At 34.8% G+C, this 21,636-nt stretch overlaps 1 protein-coding gene across 1 annotated transcript in view; it reads left to right on the top strand.

The window, feature by feature from the left end:
• The window catches only part of LOC123562365 (axin-1-like), a 34,520-nt gene extending 18,759 nt beyond the window's left edge, over positions 1-15,761 (top strand). The window contains exons 7-11 of the mRNA XM_045355005.2: positions 8,376-8,522; positions 9,979-10,212; positions 10,794-10,931; positions 11,288-11,461; positions 11,742-15,761. Of these exons, the coding sequence (XP_045210940.1) occupies positions 8,376-8,522; positions 9,979-10,212; positions 10,794-10,931; positions 11,288-11,461; positions 11,742-11,919 (871 nt within the window). The 3' untranslated portion in view covers positions 11,920-15,761. The remainder of the gene's footprint in view (positions 1-8,375; positions 8,523-9,978; positions 10,213-10,793; positions 10,932-11,287; positions 11,462-11,741) is intronic.
• The last annotated feature ends 5,875 nt before the right edge of the window (positions 15,762-21,636 follow it).

Here is a 21,636-nt window from a genome sequence, read left to right as displayed (position 1 = left end):
AATATCTGTGTTTATTCCAGCTTTATTTGCCATTCAGTACAGAAGGTATAATGCTGTTATACTCCTTTTTATGAGGTGGTGAAAATTAAAGCCTGTGTGTTGATTTGAAATTTAACAGAATAAATATTTTAATGTTGTGCTTTGAAGTACACATCAAAGGGACTGATTACAACAAAAAGTGGTGAGATCAAAGGAAGATGTGAGCGCACAGCTGGGAGGGTATGGGCAGGCTATATTGATCCTAGAGATAAACACAGTGTTATAAACTGGCCTCTATCTAGACATGTTATGTCCTGCTTTGGTCAGTGGTTTAAACATTGGGTTTATAGCTAGATTTTACATGTTTTAGTTCAAGTCAGTTTTTTTCTTTGTACATAATTCGATTTTATTTGATAAGAGAATACTGGCAGTAATAAAATGTCTTTTTGGTAGACATAGTGAATAAATAGGTTTACATACTTTTATCAGTTATGGGTTTTAGTCAGTTTTTTGTGTGTAGATGAAAAGATTAATTGCCTTAAATAAGTAATATCCTTTGTTCATAGTATACATACAATCGTTGGTCCTCCTGCGGTCACTTTGATTAGTAGTAGCAAGTTTTTTTATGTTAGACAACCTTTTGCACACACAATGAAAGTTTTGATATACCATTTAAAGTTGTATTAATTCTTCACCCTAATATTTGGCAGTACGCCCCCAGAAACTTTTTATGATGAAGAACTATTAACTGTTAAAAGGGGTGCTTACCAAAACGATACTGACTGAATGGCAATTAGTGCAGATCATGATCAAACTGCACATCATTTCCAGCATGATAAAGATTAAAAACTTTTTTTTCTAAGCTATAAGATTCAAACTTTCCAGTGAAACAAATGTTACAGCACAAATCCTAAACCAGTGTTGGGGCCCCCCTCGAATGATTTAATTCAATCAGTTTATTTTGTGAAATTTTGTCTGCATCAGTTATTTTTAATTTTTATTTATACATCAGATTTCCACTTTAATGAAATAAATTCATTTTACCAGTTGTACCTTCTGAGAGATACTGCCTTTGAAATTTAAGGTGGAGAGCGTTTATGTTTTCAAACTGCTTTTTCTGCCCATTGTTCAAAGGCAGGCTTCCTATTCAATATTTATGATTTCCTTAGAAATATCTCAGTTTCTATACACAGAGAACAAAGTCTTTGCTTGTTTACTTTCCTTTGATTAAAGGATCCTTTGTAATCTATTGAAGTGTTTTTGATGTTAAAGGTTTCTTTAACAAATGTGACTAATTCAGTTATTATTCATTAATGAACATCTGTCCTTTGATGTTTTGTTTAACTTTATGCTTTGAAGCTGAGGAAAAGAGAAATTATGTTGATAGTTAAGATAATGAATTCTCGGAAACTGTTTTATTTGATTGCACATCCGTTGTCCGATGATGTTGAAGGAAGCTAAGTCGCATGCACTTTTTAATGAAAATGATTTGTTTTTGTTTAACAGACATAATGATTAATTGTGAAGCAGATTACTTAATTAGTATTGATTACAATTTTTTGAATATTTGAGCACAGTAACTGTTTTAATTCAATAAAATTTGATTATTTTAACATAGTTTAGAAGCTGAAATAATTTCTCCATAAGAACAGCTCGAGGTACATGTAAGGTCATAAAAATGATTTTTGGAGACCAGTCTCAAATCTCAAAAACCTGATTGGTTGTTTCTGAGCACTGTTCTGAAATAGACCAATCAGAAGGCTGCATTCTAAGAATGGTCTCCAAACTCAGTTTTGTAACTTAATGGACCAGTCATCAGTCTTTCCATCATTACTTTAGTTTTGAAGCAGAACTTTGCATTCACAAAGTTTCTTTTCTGAGTCACAAAAAAAGCATACCGGTACTGAATGTATTAGATAATTGACATAAAATTTAGTTTCTTACTTTATATCTCAGTGCAATACAAATACTCTTTTATCTCAAATTGTGAGATAATTCAATATTGTCATGTTGCACTGATTATTCACACAGTTTGTGATAACTGAAGCACTTGAACATATTGTTGAAGAGTTAACAAATGTTAGAATATTGTTGCTACTTCAGTAGTTGTACAGATTTTGTATGACATGTGCCCTGTGTTACATTTTCTGTTCTTTGTGAACTCTCAAGATGCAGATACGGGATTATGTAATAAATTAACTTGAAATGACTTTAAAGATAACATAACACAGTAATTGGTTGCCACTGGTTTGTGGTTTGAAGTTGGATTGCATAGTAAGATTTTAGATAAAAGGGAAGTCCTGCTGATATATTATGTCTCAGTAATTTTTATTATCTGGTTATAAAAGCATGGGGACAATGAAACTGATATAAGACTACCTTTTTTCTGTACTTTTAATCTAATGTATGTAGTTCTAAAATGTTGCTGAAAAACTGCTGTTAACAACACCTTTAAAAACAAATGCCAACAAAGACTGTCCAAGTTTTATTTCACATTAGATAAGGTTCTTAGTTAATTAACTTGGACTGAAAATAATCTCTATATAAACAATAAACCTCTAGAGAGAAACCTGAGTACACTAAACTCTACAGAGCAGCCTCATACACTAACCTCTATAATATTATATACAAAAGACTCATTTTAGTCTTTGTAGAGGGGTTCCTTTGTAGGGTTGGGGTGAGGGTGCTACTACTACAACAAGAAAATATAGAAATAAAGGCCTAACAAAATCATATGTAAATCTGATGAATGAAAAGAAATTCAAATAAGATACACTGGTATTTATAATACCTGAATAAAGCATGTAGTGCATAGAAAGGTTAAACAGCTTTATGATGTTGAAAATGTGTCCCATAAAATACTTCTTTCTCGGAGGTCTTTCAACTACAAAGTAATGCTCCACTGCACCCAAAGCTTGTGATGTGTTTTTACCAAAGCATATTTGTTTCACACAAAGTATTTTCACTAACATCAAATGAAAAATGTGTGGTGATAAATTACAAACCTAGTGAAAATGATAAAAATTAAGGTACTTCCGCCATCTTGAATTTAGAGTGACCTTCATTTGAGGTGTGAAAATATAGTGAACAAAAGCTTTCAAATGCAGCTGTTCCAGAGTACAAAAACAGCTCAGTTTGCAAGACTTGAACTAAAAGAAGGTGTATAAAAAGTAAAACTAAAATTTGGAAATAAACAAAGAAGATATTTTACCTGTATTTTTCCAAATTTTTGGTTAGATTTATAAATCCTTTCAAAATACTTTTTTAAAAATTCATGAATGGCAAAAGTTAGTTCAAAGTTTCAATTAGTGCATAGGAGAATTGTCTTACTGAATAGAACTAAACTTAGTACAAAATCTGTTTTCAAATCTGACCACCTCATGTATTAAAACGAAAATAAATCTGTACATATTGCTATTTTCAGCATACATAAAAGTAGTGCAATGTGCGGGCAATGATTTTTTTACGTATGGTGTACCAGACTGCCTAAAATTGTAAGACAAGTCTCAGACTTAATGTTAACAAGATTTAGCAACGATCCAAAATTCTTTTCAAGGATTGTGCTAGTATCATAAAGGTTTAATTTATTATAGCGGAATTTTATGTACTTACGCGCTGCTTATCTCACGGAAAATGTGGTGGAAATAGAATTTTTCGGCACCCCCTCTGTAACTACCGAAATTACTTAACGTAACTTTCTCACACATACGTGTTTGTATATCTATAAATTATAAAAAACAATCAAAATATTTGCTTTATCATGATTATGCAAATATTTTAGACAATCTTGAAACATTCGGCCACAGTATTTCCGCATACTGGTCCGGGACAAGTTCGATGTGTATATTGATTCCTTATTAGATATTTCATGCGTCGTAAACTAACCAATTTTGATCTATCGACTTTTTATACAATATGAGAATTTATGCAGCATGTTTTTAAAAACACAGTGAGAATAAATCGCAGAAAAAATGTACAGCCAAATATGTTAGGAGGTAATACAATTTGTATACAATTGTAGATAACTACGAAACATTTTACAAAATGCAATCAGTTGAACTTCTCACGCAAAAACCTGATGATTAAAATCAGCAGTATCTCAAAAGTAACCTTTCTGTTTCTTGCTTCTTCGTTAAACAACGATATTTTTTCACACTTTCATAGATTTAAACTGATAATAAATGTGTATTGAAATTCAGGCATAGAAATGGACACTGACTTTACATTAGTGATTACTGCGGTGTTGACAGCGGAAGCAGCGGTCCAGTACTAAGACTGTCTATGAAACCAAGGATAACGAGCTCTTTATCATTCTGAAAATTACGAACATTGGGATCAGTTTCAGTATACTAGTATTATACTTGCTATTTGCCGAGTGCACACTTGTTTTCTATCGTCGTTAATATAAAGCAGACTAGTAAATATTCGTACAAATGCATAATCTCATAAACACTTCTTTAATGTATGTTCTCTGAAATTAACAAATAACTGGCTCAACTGAGACACCATACTTTAAAGTCAATTCAGTTTATTCACCACGAGGTTCAAAATGCACGGGAGTCTCGTGATAGTACATGCCTTTAATTTCACATGGTTAAAGTGTAAACAAATAGTTAAATTTGCTTCGTTTTATTTATCACGGAAAAGATCGGACGGTTTTTGATATTGGAATAATTTTAGAACATCTATGCATTTAAAGTTGAAAGTTGATCGTTTTCTACAGGATGTAAACTGAAACAAGTAAGCACTTTTACTTTTTCAGCAATGTTCCTCAGGTGAACTTTGACACTGTTTACAAACTTTAAAAAGAGAAACCAGTTTTGTGTCATCCTGAAATGCGTTGTTCGGCTGAAACTTATAGTTCCCGGAAAAGTTCTAAAATGGTTTATTTTGGGGATTTTTGTTTTATTTATGTATTCAACAGAATGTGCAATATTTCCAGTTTTTGAAAATGATTGAAATTGAACTTTATTTTAGAAAAAGTTCCGATCTTTCAATAATATTTTGCCAGCGGATGCTTACACATTTTAAGTGAAACGCCTTTCTTGTCCAAAGGTGGTGTGTAAAGCGAAAAACTATCATTACACATTGCGTTTATTCTTTAAATGTAAAGGATCGGTAACAGATCAAGGAGATCGGGCAGTGCTAAACTATACTAAATGGATATCTCTAACAATGAATAAGGAGGCATATATATTTCAGTAAGGAAATCTGAGGTAAAAGAACAATCATATATTTAATTCCTTGAAATAAACATGGCGGCGAAATATTTTAGAAAAACTGTGCACGTGTTTTGCGCATTAGAATGTTTAACGACATTTTCTTGAAAAAGTAACGCTCGTGTGCACTATTTTGGCATTTCTTTGATTTGAAAGTAAATATTTTATAGCAATTTAGGTTGCATACGATACCGAAATTTTGCACCAAAAATGTTCACTCATTTTCTTCCAAAGCACTGTGGAGATAGGGTTCAACGTAGCTTTCATGCTCGCAAGTTTACCTACAGATATATCTTTTCAACTTTTATCATATATTTTTTGTGTCATTGCATTTCGAAAGCTGTTTCGAGGATTCTGATTTTTCACATGAATTTCTAATTTCAATTTGCGGAAGAACCTTAAGAGAGAGAAAGCAGGTTGCATACAGGCTTTCTGTGCGCTCATTACAATTCAAGAGAAAATTATAGAGTTGATTGTTCAAATTAGAAAAAAATGGTTGTGGTATGAATCAAGGGAAAAAGTCTTGTTTAATGGTGTTTAATCATGATTTAATATCAAAGAGAATAAAAGAATAACAGGCATTACTGATGATAAATGCATGTTGAATAAACAACAGTTCTGATAAAGGCATCAAAGGGGGCAGATTGAAAAGAGTCACAATGGGGGTTTCTTCATTGCTAGGTTCAGAAATACTGAAGCATATGGTCTTACACATGGCATAGCTGAAATCTTTGTTGTTTCACAGATTTTGATAGCTTTAAGACTAAAAAAAAGGAAGCAAAAAATCAGATAATCTTGTGTGAAGAAGCTCATTTGTAACAACTGCTTTAAATTATTTATGGTTGTTTAATACAAAAATAACAAGGGTAATATATCCTGATTGATTGAATGAGTGAAATTTCAAGGAACATGCACATTTTTCAGGGAACAAGGTTCACATGTTTCTAAAAAGATAGGTAATTTCTGTATTTTGGACATGGTATCTTCATGATTTGTTCTTACTACATTTACTGTGCTGTTTTTAAATCACCATGTGTAAACAAAAACAAATGCCTGTGTTGCTACCAGTTAGGTACTTTTTATGCTACAAGACATGGGTTTGAATGCAGATTAATTACTTCCATCTAAGTTGGCTTGACATACTGGTTAGGCATAGGTTAATTACAGTGTCTTGGCACAGTGTAATTGTTTTTTGTAGTACCTTGGCAATGGAATAGCAGCGCCATAGCCACACTGAGGCAAACCGAGGCAGTTGCCTCGGTTAAATTTTGAGGGGCCAGAAAAAAAAGAGTAAAAAGAAGGCCACTGATAAAATTCAGTTATAAAAGTTCAAAAAATATATTGATATCATTAGAATACATCAGAATATCATCTGCCTCATGACATCATTGAGGCAAGGTGAGGCAGAAATCCTAGCGGTCATATTGATAGCCGGATCAAGGCCAGACCGAGGGAGTCCATGCCTATACTCATCAAAGCTGCACCAAATTATTTATTACTATTATCAAATTTAAACCCAAAAACGCACCAGAAGCCAGTATTTCATACCATTATTTCAAAATTTTCGAGGGGAAGAGTCCCCTGACCCCACTTAAATGAGGGTGGAACCCATATAGTACCTCAAAAAATAGACCAAAAAATCACCAGAGGCCACCGTTTCGTATCTGTATTTCAAAAATTTCCAGGAAGAGAGCCCCCCCCCCCCCCCCCCCCCCCCCGACCCAACTAAAATGATGGGGAACCCCCCAATACCTTAAAATTCAGACCAAAAAATGCACCAGAGGTCACCATTTCATACCTGTATTTCACTTTTTTTCGAGGGCGAGAGCCCCCTGACCCCCTAAAATGAAGGGCTTTCCCCTACAGTGCCTCAAAATTTAGACCAAAAATGCACCATAGGCCACCATTTCATATCTGTATTTCATTTTTTTTCCAAGGGTGAGAGCCCCCTAACCCCCATAAAATGAGGTGGTTTTCATACAATTCCTCAAAACATAGACCAAAAATGCACCATAGGCCACCATTTCGTATCTGTATTCAAAATTTCCCAGGAACAGAGCCCCCTGACCCCTACCCCCCCATCCCCCATCCCCACTACCACCCCCAAGACCCTAAGAATGAGGAGGTTATCCCCTTCAGTACCTCAAATATAAAAAAAGCAAGACCGTAAGAATGAGGAGGTTATCCCCTTCAGTACCTCAAATATAAAAAAAGCATCAGAGGCCACCATTTTATACCTGTATTTCAAAATTTTCTAGGGGGACAACCCTGATTCCTCTCACCCCACCCCTAACACGGACAGAGCCCCCTTCCGTACCTACCCACTCTCAGGCTATAAACTAATAAACTACTAGTAAACTGATAAATAGCATGTTGTTGTATGTCTTTACTGATGTGTTTCTGATTTTATTGCCTTTCAATTACAAAAATGATCGTATCCGACCATATTAGACTAGGATAAATGCACAATTATCCTTGTTACCAGTCAGTGTCCGACAAATCCATTGCTCGGAGCCCGCGGGCTACCATAAATTTTCGTCGGGCTACCAAAAAAATCCTGACGTATGCCCGCCGGGCAATATATTTCCGGAGTGGTGGGGGGGGGGGGCATGTCCCTGGACCCCCTAAATTGCCTCGGTTAAAATTTGTGTCTGGCTACGGCACTGAATAGCATTGAATGCTCAAGGTTTTTACAGAGCCTTGGCTCAGTGTGGCATTAGATGCTCAAGATTTTTACAGTGCCGTTGCACAGTATAGCATTGGGTGCTCAAGATTTTTACAGTGCCGTTGCACAGTATAGCATTGGGTGTTCAAGGTTTTTACGGTGCCGTTGCACAGTTTAGCATGGGATGCTCAAGGTTTTTACAGTGCCATGACATAGTATAGCATTTGATGCTCAAGGTTTTAACTCTACCTTGGCACAGTTTAGCATTTGATGCCCAAGGTTTTAAAGCTGCCTTGGTACAGTTAAGTTTATGTTGCCTTGGCAAAGGATAGCATTGGATGCTCAAGGCTTAACAATGCCTCGACAACAATATAGCTGTTTTTGCTAAATGTTTGTCATTGTCTTGACACAATATGACATTGGATGCTTAAGGTTTTAACCCTGTCTTGGCACAGTTCAGCCTATGTTGCTCCATATACATAACTAACTTCATTGTGTTTGTTTTTTCACAGAGTATTACAGTGGATCCTGGACAATGAGAACATGAACAGAGGTACCAGTTCAGCATACACTGATTCCGACAAGACAAGTTCTACGTATAAACGTTCCCACAAATCGTCAGCATTAACTCCCCTTCCACAACAGCCACACAAGCAAAGGTACATAGTCTTTCAGTGAAACACATTTTTATGCCCCAGAAGGGAGACATGTTAGTTTTCAACTGTCTGTCCGTTCGTCACACCAATGTCTGTTAGTTCGTCACACCAGTGTTAACTTATTGCCAGAAGGCACTTTACTCGCGAACCACTGCACCCAGGACCTTCAACCTTCACATGCTGGTAGTACTTATTGAGTACACGACCCCTATTGACTTTGGGGTCACCAGGTCAAAGGTTAAGGTCACAGGGGCCAATGTTAACTTTTTGCATGAAGGTACTTTGCTCGCGAATCACTGCATCCAGAACCTTCAAACTTCACATGCTGGTAGTACTTATTGAGTGAGTACACGACCCTTATTGACTTTGGGGTCACCAGGTCAAAGGTCAAGGTCACAGGGGCCAATGTTAACTTTCTGCATGAAGGTTCTTTACTCGCAAACCACTGCACCCAGGACCTACAAACTTCACATGCTGATAGTACTTATTGAGTACACAACCTCTATTGACTTTGGGGTCACCAGGTCAAAGGTCAAGGCGCTGCGGGGGGGCATTTGTCACCATTAGTGACAGGTCTTGTTTTCTTTCAAATACTTTAAAAACAATATTTATGGGCTACAATTTAGGAAAATATTTTGGAAGTGTTGTGGGGGAAAAAATGAATGTAAAAAGATGTCCATGAAATTATTGGGAATTTTCAGTGAAAAGTCTAACTGTTCTTATTTCATCAAAATTAATATTTTATTTCATCCAATTGAATGTTTTTTTGTTGTTGTTTTTGCTATTACAACTCGAAAGCGGTAAAACTGACGGTTTCTATAGCAATTAAATTATGGATTGACAAACTTGCTTTGTTTCGATGAAACCTCTGCACTTTCTGTCACTGTTGGGAGGGCGGGTTGGTATCTGTAATTGAGAGAGTGCCCCTTGTCTCTGTTCTGAGTTTTGATAGTAAGAAACAAATGATTCTAACTGGATTGAAGTGACTATCAGCAGTTTCAAGCACTTCATTGCAGTATATTATTTTGAGGAAAGTTTAATATTAAATGTTTTTTGTTAACGAGGCAATAAAAGAGATGTCTTATTAAATTCCTTCCAATAATCGCTGAAGTAATATCTGTAATAATGATATCAAAACTTGAACATTCATTTTCTCTGGAGGCACAAATTAATTTTCATTGTACTTTATATATTAAAAATGGCAATCAGCGTGTAGTAATACAATACTTATTTTCTTAAACTGTGGAAATAGAACCAATAAATGTAGAATCATTCCAATATGAGTTTGCAAAACCAAAATGATTAAAATATTATATATTGTAATGACTTCTGGTATCAGAACAATTTGTTATCGAGAGATTTGTCTTACAGACAATGCCCTTTATATTACCGAGGTACAATTTCATTGCAACTTTGTTTTGCTTTTATATCTTATTTTCACTATCTTCATTTTCTTTAGTACTTCAAAGAAAGGAAGTAGCAGTAGTCACATGAATAGATCTGCGTCTGCTGACAGTGGCAGTCGCCAGCCATGGGTATCTCAGGGAGGCGCTATTGGTGTGATGCCCAGTCAGCCAATCGTGCAAGATCCATCAATGCCGCTGATGCCACCGCCAAATATACGTGTACAGCTCGATGAGGTGAAGAGAAGACTTCACGAGGCAGACACGAATACAATCCCACCTAAATCTAAGTAAGAACTTGTTTATTACAATAAAAACAAGAGTTGTCACTAATGGTGACCAATGCCCCCCCGCAGCGCCTTGACCTTTGACCTGGTGACCTTGACTTTTGACCTGGTGACCCCAAAGTTAGTATGGGTCGTGTACTCAATAAGTACTATCAGCATCAGCATATGAAGTTTGAAGGTCCTGGGTGCAGTGGTTCGCAAGTAAAGTGCCTTCATGCAAAAAGTTAACGAACTAACGAACGAACAGATGGACAGTTGAAAACTAAAATGCCTCCCTTCTGGGGCATAAAAGACTACTGAAAGGCTTGAACTTGGAATTTTGAAATTCCTAAATAGTGTCAGTTTCCACACAAAGCATTCATCAATAACATTTACCTGTTTCATTTAGTAGGTTTCCATTGTGTTTCCTAACCACATTGTCAGTAAGACTTGAACTAATATTAAATCTGAAGAAAATACCTTTAGATTTGTTACATGCGATAACTACTCTTTCAAATGGAGAAATTATCAATATTTTAGGTAAAGGGAGGTAATTTTGTTTTTTGAAAAATTAAGTATGTCTAAAGATTTTTCAATTTTTACAGGTCATTTACTGGAGTTTCGAACAAGGATCGCCGGCCTGGCATGCCAATGTCCCAAAGTACAGGACAGGATTATTCATACACAGTTCCGTCTGCTAAGACTGTACCTGCTGACCTTGACATTTCAGTAGAGAGAACTGAGTAAGTCATTTTACAATTGGAAAATTTGAGATAGTGCTTTTGATATTAAAAAGAGTGTGTATCAAAGAAGGTCCACCTCTTATTAGGAGGAAGTAATTATAAAACAATTTAGTAAAAATTTATCTACATAGCTGCTCAAATGTTCAAGTTAGGTCCAAATTTTTTCGGAAAAGTATTTTTAAAGAGAATAAAGGTATTTATAGTAATACAGAGGCAGTGTATATCAGTACTATATATTTTGACAGTTCCTCTAATATTCTGTATGAAATATCGAGGGCCAACCAAAAATAGTATTTTAATTATTTTTTTGATTAATTCAAATGTACATGATAATCACACACTTACTTTAACTGCAGAAAGAAGAAGCGATCATCAGGGAGTGGAAATACCTCAGGGTCAAGTAAGCCAGACGAGATCAGTATCGGTTATTACTTGTGCGGCGAACCAATCCCGTACAAGACGACCATACCGCAATCCAGTGTCACCCTCGGACAGCTCAAACAGCATATTAGCAAGAGAGGAAATTTCAGGTATGTGCATTTCTGTATGTTGGTTTTACAACTGCACATAAGGAGTACAAAGTAAACTCATGACCATTAAATATCCCATATCCCTTGTGCAATATCTGAATTACAACATCTATCCGTGGATGAATTGTTCTATTTGTAATACAGTAATTAGCTAATAATGAGGCTTTACTTCAGTTTCACATGAAAGGAAATAAAGTACATTCTAGTGTAAGAATATTTTACCTGTCTTGTACCATCTGAACTATGTTAATTGTACTTAAATGATTTTGGTTTTTTATAGGTATTTTGTCAAGACATACAACAAAGACTTTGATTCCGAGGCCGTATACGAAGAAGTCAAGGAAGATAATCGAATACTGCCAGAGTACGATGGGAAAATACTCGTCAAAATTGAGCGAAAAGATGACCTTGATACTTCAAACAAGTCGAGCGGGAGTGACAAGAAATATCAACTGTAAACTAATAAAACTATGGATTGGTGCGATATTTATAATGCATTCGTGTAGTATTATTCCATTTCGTTTCGATTGGAAGGATAAACTATGTGAAACCAAAGAGTTTCTTCATAATATTGTTTATATTAGGCCGGGCATATGATATATATTGAAATGGACAATAAGAAAACGCAATATAGACATTTGAATTTGTTCATTATGTTTGTATAAATGCAAAATACAAAGGTTTGAACATAAACGTGTAACTGTCATGGATCAAGATATATGTGTAAATGTTGAAAATGGAATAAATGACATGAGAAATAAGTGTGTTGATTAGGTAATGAACATAAAAGTTTTCGTAAAATTTACATGGCAGTTAAACAGTTTACAGACAGTAATTACAGGTTGTTGACAAGGAAGGTCTGTGTGTTATGTTTTATCAAAGTTTCAAGATATAAACATGACTTTGTACCAAGTTATTGTTAGTTATGTACAGATTATATACAGTTTGAACAAGTTGTGAAAAAGGCCCTATATTAATACTCTGCTCCACGATGCATTCTATACGGTAGTGTTTTTTAGAACCTAATAGTGCTATGGTTGTGACAATGCTCATTTTACAAAAATGCATTGAAAATGTGTTTTTGGAATCTTTAACATGATTGACTAGTACTGGCTTATGCTTTTTTTCTGAAGTAATAAAGACGTCTTTAATCTTACCAGAGCAAATATGTCAAATTGCTGGAATCATTTCTTTTTTATCAAACATCAGAAATTTTGCAGGCTTTTTGATAATATCTTGCCATTTTTGTAGGACCTTTCATATCTTCAGTAAAAAATAGTGACTGAAAATTAAAAAAGAAACATGCTTTCAAAAGTCTGTAGTGTGTATTTTTGAGCTTAAACATTAAAAAATACAAACCTTGCTATTTGATAACGTGATTTTAAGCTGGATGTAGTTGAAATGCAATACTTTATACAAAAAATTGTCACAAACTGTTAATAGCTACATTTTAAATATATATTTTCTTTTGAAAGAAATATAAACTGATTTTTAACTTTTCTATGAAAAAGTATTTAAAGATACTACAAGAATAATCTTGAAGAAAGTTGTTTTAGTGAAAAAGTATGTTTTAAGATTTTAGTGCAAAACTTATTTAATGTATACCACTTTTGTTTTACTGAAAGTACACATGGTGCACAGTATCAGTTGCATTTTTACCCATGTTTTAGGTAATTATGTTCTGACAACTCGTTAGGTGAAGGCACTGTAAGCTGATACTTTTTCAAAACTCTACCAGTACTTATTGAGTGATACTGTGAAATCAGTAGCAGACATGGGGATCTACTTTTGGTGGATATCATGGTTGTGTTATTCTGTAATTCCCAGTTATTTAATACCCAGGAATGTTTGACACCACAATAGAATGGTCATTTTGGCCAAATCTACGAAATTTTATGCCCAAAAAATGATTTCACAGTTGACATTGTTTTAAATTTGTTTATCACATTTGGAATCAAATACTGTTTTAATATTGGGTAATTTCTCATGATCCCACAAAAGTGTTAGCTTTAGCATGTTGCGTTTTAAAAAGAACAATTAAGTTAAATATAAAATACGGCTAAAATGTAGTAGTACAGATAAGTCAATGAGGTACATGTTTGCGGCTCATCATACATATACCAAATTGTTTTTGACTGTATTCTTAGGTTCATTGTGAATAATGAATGATATAATTTTCCACGGAACTGAATATGAGTGAGATTGTACTACATTTTTTATACAGTAGCACTTACTTGGTTTGATATAAATATATTGTACGAGATACCATGACTAAGAATGTTAATTTTCACTTTATATACAGGCTATCTACCAGTTGATTGTAGGCTAGTGCCAGCAAGATCTGTTAAACCAATTTTCGAGTAGTCCAGTGTTCATTTTAACAAAGTCCACATTTAACAACTTAACCCATGTAGGGAAGCAGGATAATGAAATAGTAGTTCCACATAGTGTCTAGTTAATTTAATACTAGCAGTTGTTGTATGAATTGAAAATGGAAACAAAATCCTTTCCTGAGGTATAAATCTAGGGTCTCCAACTTTATGATACCTATATGACAAGTGGAAATTCCCATTAGATTCTGCATCTTACTTGGGAGATGTGCTTGTAGGAGCTACATTCAGACCGAAGCCTACAAAAATGGCATTATGGGTAAACAGAATTGAACAGAAACTGCCTATTGTCATTATGTGTCTGTTACCACCCTTAGCTGGCTAAATTTCTATAATGGGCTGATCCATCATTCAATTTGGGCAATACCATTTATTATTTGAGTGGGTGTTCACTGAATATTTACTGACTGAATAGCGAACAGTGCAGTTCATGATCAGACTGCACAAATGTGCAGGCTGATCTTTGTCTGCACTGGTTGCAAAGGCAGAATCATTTGCCGCCAGCAGGCTAAGGGTTAATTGCCTTGGAAATTTATTAGTAACACCGTTGTTATCTGAAATCTTTGGTAATTTCATTTAAAGTGAAATTAAGAAAAGTTGATAGCCTTGTATGTAGAGTGCTCATAACCATCTTGAAAATCATTTAAAGTCTCAGGAAAATTAGTACTAGTATAGAGTGAACAGATTTTTCATTATTTATGGCAAATAACAATGTTTGTTTCTTATAGAAACCGCCATTATTAAGGCAAATGTACATTTTGTAATTTATAAACTTCGAATTGAATGAAATAAAACTGGCATTATTAATTTAAAAATCAAATGTGCTATGTATTTGTAGCTGTAACATGTCACCATTGCTTCATATTTATTTTGAACCATTACATAATATTATTTTCAGTCACATTTATGAAGGATTTTCTGTCATTAGCGATGTTCAGAAAATTTATTGAAATTGATGTTATTTTAGGTGATGTGGAAATTTATTTGATAGTAAGAAATAATTTTGTTTGCTGCATTATTATTAAACATCTTTTTCTCTGGCACAATTTCGCAAAAATACATTCTTTTGTTTGACTTTTTTTCTGTTTCAAAATTTTTCTCCCGCTAGATTTTGATGATATTACAGACACTTGCAACTTAAGTCACATTTTGAGATCCTTGTAAAAACAGTTATCATTATTTATTGCTTCGTTTGACTCGCAGAATGTCCTTCATAAGTGATATTATATGCCGATATTCAGTATTTGATAAAAGAGTAGGTTGTATGTTAATAAATGAGAATATTCGAATCATGTTTAAATATTTAATAGGAGGAAATATGTACCAGCAGATGAATAATGTCTTGATAAATATTGTATTAAATGTCCTGATAAATATTTTGTTAAATACTACTCAATAATTTGTTTACGTTTAATGTACAAAATACATGTATATTAATCAAATCTATCACAGATACACTGTGAAATTAGTTTGAGATTTATGTTTATGAACAGTAAATTGGAAAAAAATGTTCCATTACATAGCTTTAAATTAAATAGTTACTTACAGACAGAAAATTTAAAATACGTTTTGGTGCTGAAAAATTTCTTTGCAGTTGACATTAAGAAAACTAGTATTATTTTGTCTGGAATTATTCCAGTAACTCTTTCAGAACATATTTGACATCTGTTATATTTAAAAGCATTTACTTGGGAAGACAGTAATTGGGAAAAAATTAGAAATTAGACCAAAGCACTGAAATCTTGCCATTTTTGTATGTTTAATTGCTGGTACATAATTCTACATGTGTGATGTCATATCAGGTCTATGTTGTAGGGCCGGCTCTGTCCCCTGGGGCAGCATGTCTGTGATGATAGATTTTATTGTCATGTATTTGTAAACTATGACAGAATAAAAATGTGTCAATCTTATTTCCTGGTTTAGTTTTTCTTTTATCATTGTGAAGGTTTAAAATGGAGAGAAAAGTCTGAACAACATAAAATAGTGGGAATAATGTTTATTAAAATGTCCAGTGGCGAAATACTGGACAAGAAATTCCCTGAAAAGAAGAAAAGGTGTACAAATTAGCAAACTTGAGGTATTTGGAGCACTGCGACAGAACTGGCACAAATTCATCTCTGTCTATTGAATAGGAGTGGGAAAATAGAGAAAGTACTATGTGTGCCCAACAAGGTTCATTGTCAACTGTTTTACGTGCAAAACCACTGAGGTACTCTACCAGCAGGGTTCCCACGCTACTGGGAAAACGGGAAAAGTCCGTGAATTTCAAAAATAGACTCCTGGCCGTGAAAATACCGGGAATTTGGCGAGAAAACGTTTAAGGTACGGGAAAATACCGGGAATTATCCAATTTTGCTAAGGGAAGTAATTCATGATTCAAAATGGCGGACATGGATGTCATTTCAATTTCCTTTTTCGAAAATACCGATGTTTTTGTGGTTGATGGGCCTATATAGGTAGCTATGCTTGAATTGTTAAACAGTAATTTTAGGCTTTCGGTCATTTTTGTGTCGATTTTTAAGAAGCCTTGTGAAATTCCGATTATTTTTCGAGAACATTGTGAAAATCATGATTAGTGACAGGCTTGAATTCAGTGATCAAACAACAACTTGACTGAAAATAATTTAATTGCTAGAAGTGTATCAAAGATATAAATAATGTAGGTGGCACCAGAGGTGTAGTTATTACGAAGGAGTTGATTAATTCTTCACAACATGCTAGACAAGTAAATGATTCATAGTTTCCTTGAGAAACAAAACTTGAGGAAGGTAAGGAAAAAAAATAATAAAAAAAAATTTGCAGAGCCTGTATTTATTAAGTAGAAATTTTTAAGCAATATCGGGCCATCATGGCCCTCTTGTTCTTATATTTTTACATTGAATCTAGAAAAATTGACGGGAACGTACAAACCGATATGTCGTACAGAGGTCCTTGAAAATCGCAACAAAGTCCTGCAAAAGTCCTTAAATTTCATAGACGAAAAAGTGTGGGAACCGGAACTACCATCAACAAGTGTTCAGACCCTTTCATCTGGATGACACTAGGCACAAGTCCATAGTCGTGATCCGTCCAATGTGTCGAAAGTTTGTTTTGAGCCTTTCTTTGTGCAGCCACAGGCAACTGCCTCTCTTACTCTTGCACGCGAAGATGTGGCTGTTAACATCTTCTACACTGGCTGCTAGGATGTTTCTTACTCTACCCGGTAATTACATTTCAACAGGATCCACATCCACCCATAGGCAGTACATGTAGTATCGGACCTGGAATAGAAAAGTGAAAAAATATTTTTATCCAAAACAAGAGCAATGTTGGACATGGTCACACCCCTCCAAAGCAAATGTTTTATATGTTAGGTCGCAAAGAAAAGGAAATATTTTGAAATGAAGTTTCAATAAATTCCTTCTAAATGTAATTCTAATAAAGAGAGATAATTCAAAAAGTAAGCCTTAACATTCTCTGTCACTGTGAAAGGATTGATAGTCTCTGGACAAAGTGTTACGAATAAATTAAATAAACTAGAGTTAAATAAAAAGATAGCATGGTAAAGTTACTGTTCTTGTACAATTTTGCAGGTCCTCTCAATGGCCTCCATCATTGTATAGTACAAAGTCCATTTTAAAGATCTGGAGTTATGCTCCAGACAAAAGTGAAATAAGTAAATCAAATAAAGAGAGATAATTAAAACAGCATGACATATGAAAATTATGGTTCTTATACACTACACTTCAAAAATAATTAGTAAATCAAGTGAAGGGAGATAATTAACAGTAGGCATGACAGAATTATGGTTCTTATACACTGCACTTCAGTCAATGTCATTTATCTTTGTATGTAGTTTGAAAGAAATCCTTACGACAGCACTTACAGAGTGATGCTCCAGACAGATAAATTTTATAAAGGGAGATAATTAAAAAAAAGTGAGTTAGAGTTATTGTTCTTGTATACTATATTTCCTCTTAATGACCTCCGTTATTGTGTGCAGTTTTAACAAAATACATTTAATTGTTTTGGAGTTACGCTTTGGACAAACATGTAATTGAGTTAATCAAATAAAGGGAGATAATTAAAAAAGTAATGTAGAGTTATTTATTGTTCACACTTCATTTCCTCAGGTGTTCTGAGTAAATAAAAAAGGGAGATAATTAAAGTGATCGAGATAGAGTTATGGTTCTTTTACACTGCATGTCCCCTTTGCCTTTCGCCGTGAGTATAATAAACTCAAGACATTTAAACCAAATGGTTAAATAAACAAACCCATTTATATATATACATGGGCATGTTTTGTCTGTGAATGTGCGTTTCTCACCCGTGCTCTCTACACTGCTCCAGACTGCTTGGCCTGTTTTTCGCTGACTTGTATCGGGATTCCCAGCGGATTGCCAACTCGATCAGATTACGAAATGTTGTCTCAATGTTTCTTTCGGAGGTCTATAAGTATCTCCCACTGGCCCGGCCCATCAAATACTGATATCCCTGTTGACGCTTGTGAAATAGAGAATCTGTCTCTTTCTCTTCCCGGTTGTCTTTTGCTCAGAGGTGTCCGACAGACTGCGAAGAACACATTGGTGTCTCTGATAATCTGTTGCATGCTGACAGTACATGTATATTTTATGTTCCGTGATTTCTGTCTTGTCGCAGAGTTGGAACATGTGGTAATCTTGCCATCCATGTCTGCGTAAATCGACTTGCAACGACAAGAAGTCATATACAGATCTGACCAAAAAGCCAAGGTCGCAGGTGTCGGTTGATGGTTGACTGATACCTGGAGCTTTCAAAGTTGACCCTACCATCTCGTTAAGAAAAAAAAACATGAGTCTAGACAGAAGTTCATGCTGGTAGAGCCATGTCTTGAACTTTCCCGGTATTCAGGTGTGCTCAACTGTTTTAACACCTCGTGTACTTTGTGTTTGATGCGCTGAATGCTGGGTTGTAGTAATGCTAATGCTAATGCTAATGCATTAATAATGCATTATGTTTTTAAAATAATGCCAAGTAATGATTAATGCCACAATTTTAGCATTGAAAATAATGCTAATTTAATGCCAAAGTAAGTAATGCTAATGCTAATGCTTAGCATTACTTAGGCATTATTTTCTGTATCACTGGAAAAAACATAATACACATGTATGCTGTTTTTTACACAGGTTATAGCAGTTCTCTAATAGATTGTTGTAATAAACTGTCTAATGGTATAATTGCCTTTTGTTCAATGTACACCTGAAAGATTTTGAAAAATACATTAAAAACCTGGGACAACTCCAAATTGCATATTTATAATAGCCATAGAAGTGTGACATAATTAGATTTGTCACCCAAAATATCAAACAGAATCTATTATCTTTTGACACCTTTTTATCAATTAACACTATGCCACTGATAGTGATGTTTAAGACCTTAAGGCAGCTAGCTTTTACATGTCATGTTAAATTAGGCTGTTAGGGAACCATTAAACAGGTACTTGACTTTCTCTAACAATTGAAATCCTCATGCATGCTGTACTTAAGGTGTTTTTTTTTTTTTTGGGGGGGGGGGGGGGGGGGGGGGGTTGTGTTTTTTTATAAAGTAATGGTAAAAGAAAAAAATCAGATATAATACAAGGAAGTCAGTGCTCCAGCTAGGATTAAAAAAGGGCAGGGTGCTGGCACTGAAAAGGGCACTTCTGGGGTGGTGGTCGGTCCGGGACAGTGCTCCCCCGGGGACAAAATATAACTGGTCCATGCATACTGTGCATTTTAACATACTTTAGGCATGGAATTTGGCATAATTTAGGCATGTTTTTTGGCACACTTTAGGTATGGTCTTTTAATAGGCTATGTCTGTCATCTCTAATGCACCTATTTATTAACTAAAAATTCTGCTGTTTGTATTTTACTTGGGATTGATTTTCAACTTGTAACATTTCTTTGTAATTGCATACTGAATAACAATATCTATGTGTTTAGGCCTATTTTACTTGCTACAATTTCAGTACACATCTTCTCCATGTAGGCTACTTGATATTTATAAATTTATACCTGCAACATATTATATACAGAAAATAAAGTTTAAACTTCCACTTAAATAAATGAAATCAGGCAAAGTTTTTAACTTACAACAGTCTAAAAGCAAGTTTAGCACTTGTAATAGACATATTCCAGGTATCCAAAATTTTATATCCGGATATGGTTACACTTTTTTCTAAAAGTCGTCGAATGTCCAGTTTAAACAATATTTTTGAAAAAATATTATGATGCAAAGACAGTTTAACAGCATTTCACAGTATCTGACATTAAAGTGTACCCTGTCATTACATCTTAGTAAACTAATTTCAAAGAAATCTTCATGAAAAAACGGCAATTTCACAAAGCAGACGACAACTTACTTTCGATTTCAAAAACTTGTAAAACGATAAAATCAAAATATTTTCCTATTTAAATTTGATTGTGATCGATTTTTTATTAATTACATATAAATGTCTGTTGTCTGGACTTAAGTTTCAGTTGTGTATAAAGGGGTATTTACGACTATATTACCGAAAACGAAAGTACACTTTGACAGGTGGCGCGAAATGATAATGATTTCAGACTGGTTTGCAAACTGTTTTAACACTAAGGTTCATTGATTTTAATGCTAGTGGTGCAGTCTAAAATATCATGGTCTGCCTCGGGCACGATTACAGCAGGTAATTGTTTAATTGTTTGCTAATTATGTCAATGCCCCCCGGCGTGTATCACTCGATAAAAAGGGGGCAATAAAGCAGTGTATCATAATCACTGAGGCAAAAAAGGGAAGTTGGCTAAAAAAAAAGAAATGAATGGTTGTAAAACGGGCAGGGTGCCTGGCGGGGCAACAGGGCGGAACGAATTTCGGAACGGGCGATGCGCCCTGCTGTAAATAGCTAGCTGGAGCACTGGAAGTCATACATGTATTTAACTATTCATGTAGATGACCTAGGTAAACTAAAATGAGTTAATGAAAAACAAACACTGTATGTGATAATAACATGCAATGATTCTCAAAAAGTAATGCTAATGCTAATGCTAATGCATCCTATGTAATGCTAATTTAATGCATTATTTTGATAAAAATGAGTAATGCTAATGCTAATTTAATGCCATCTTTTACCAAATAATGCTAATTTAATGCATTACTTTTGCAAGTAATTATTAACAACCCTGGCTGAATGATGTTGTTGTCGTTCAGGATAGCCCAGGCACTTTTGTGTAGTGCAGATAGTAACTGTCTTGTTTCACCTGTGTCTTGCATGTTAGTCTTACATCGTCCTGAAAGCCTGAACTGGGGTAGGTATACGCAAACCAGGGCGAACCGCTTGGCTGCGTTGATAATTAGGTTCATACCCGTTTCAGTTAGGATGATAGAAAAAGTGCCACAAATGACGACACCAATCTTCAGCCTCTCCCATGATACATCTGCTTTCCACTGCAAGGGATAGCTTAATGGCTGCAAAATACCCACTGATAAATCCTTAGAGATGACTGTCTGCATTTGAGGTAATGAACCGTATGCATTAACAAGGTCCAGCCATATTGCTTTTAGGTCTTTACTTCATAGATTAGTTGGTCAACAGCACTGATGTGCTTTACATTTCTGAAGAACCTTGTACACAAATGTATATACATGTTAGGGTTTGGTGAAGTACAAAGATTTCCACCTTTTATGATCAGCAAATTTATACAAAAATGTATTCCTAAACAGGTCGATATGTGCTGAGCCAATCTCGGTTGGGGCATATATTCCCTCTTCTTCTTGCCACAAATCTTGTCCCCTTACTCCAGATTATCTTTT

The sequence above is a fragment of the Mercenaria mercenaria genome, chromosome 2 (genome assembly GCF_021730395.1).
Source record: "Mercenaria mercenaria strain notata chromosome 2, MADL_Memer_1, whole genome shotgun sequence".
Lineage (NCBI taxonomy): Eukaryota > Metazoa > Mollusca > Bivalvia > Venerida > Veneridae > Mercenaria > Mercenaria mercenaria.
This window is presented reverse-complemented; position numbering and strand designations above follow the sequence as displayed.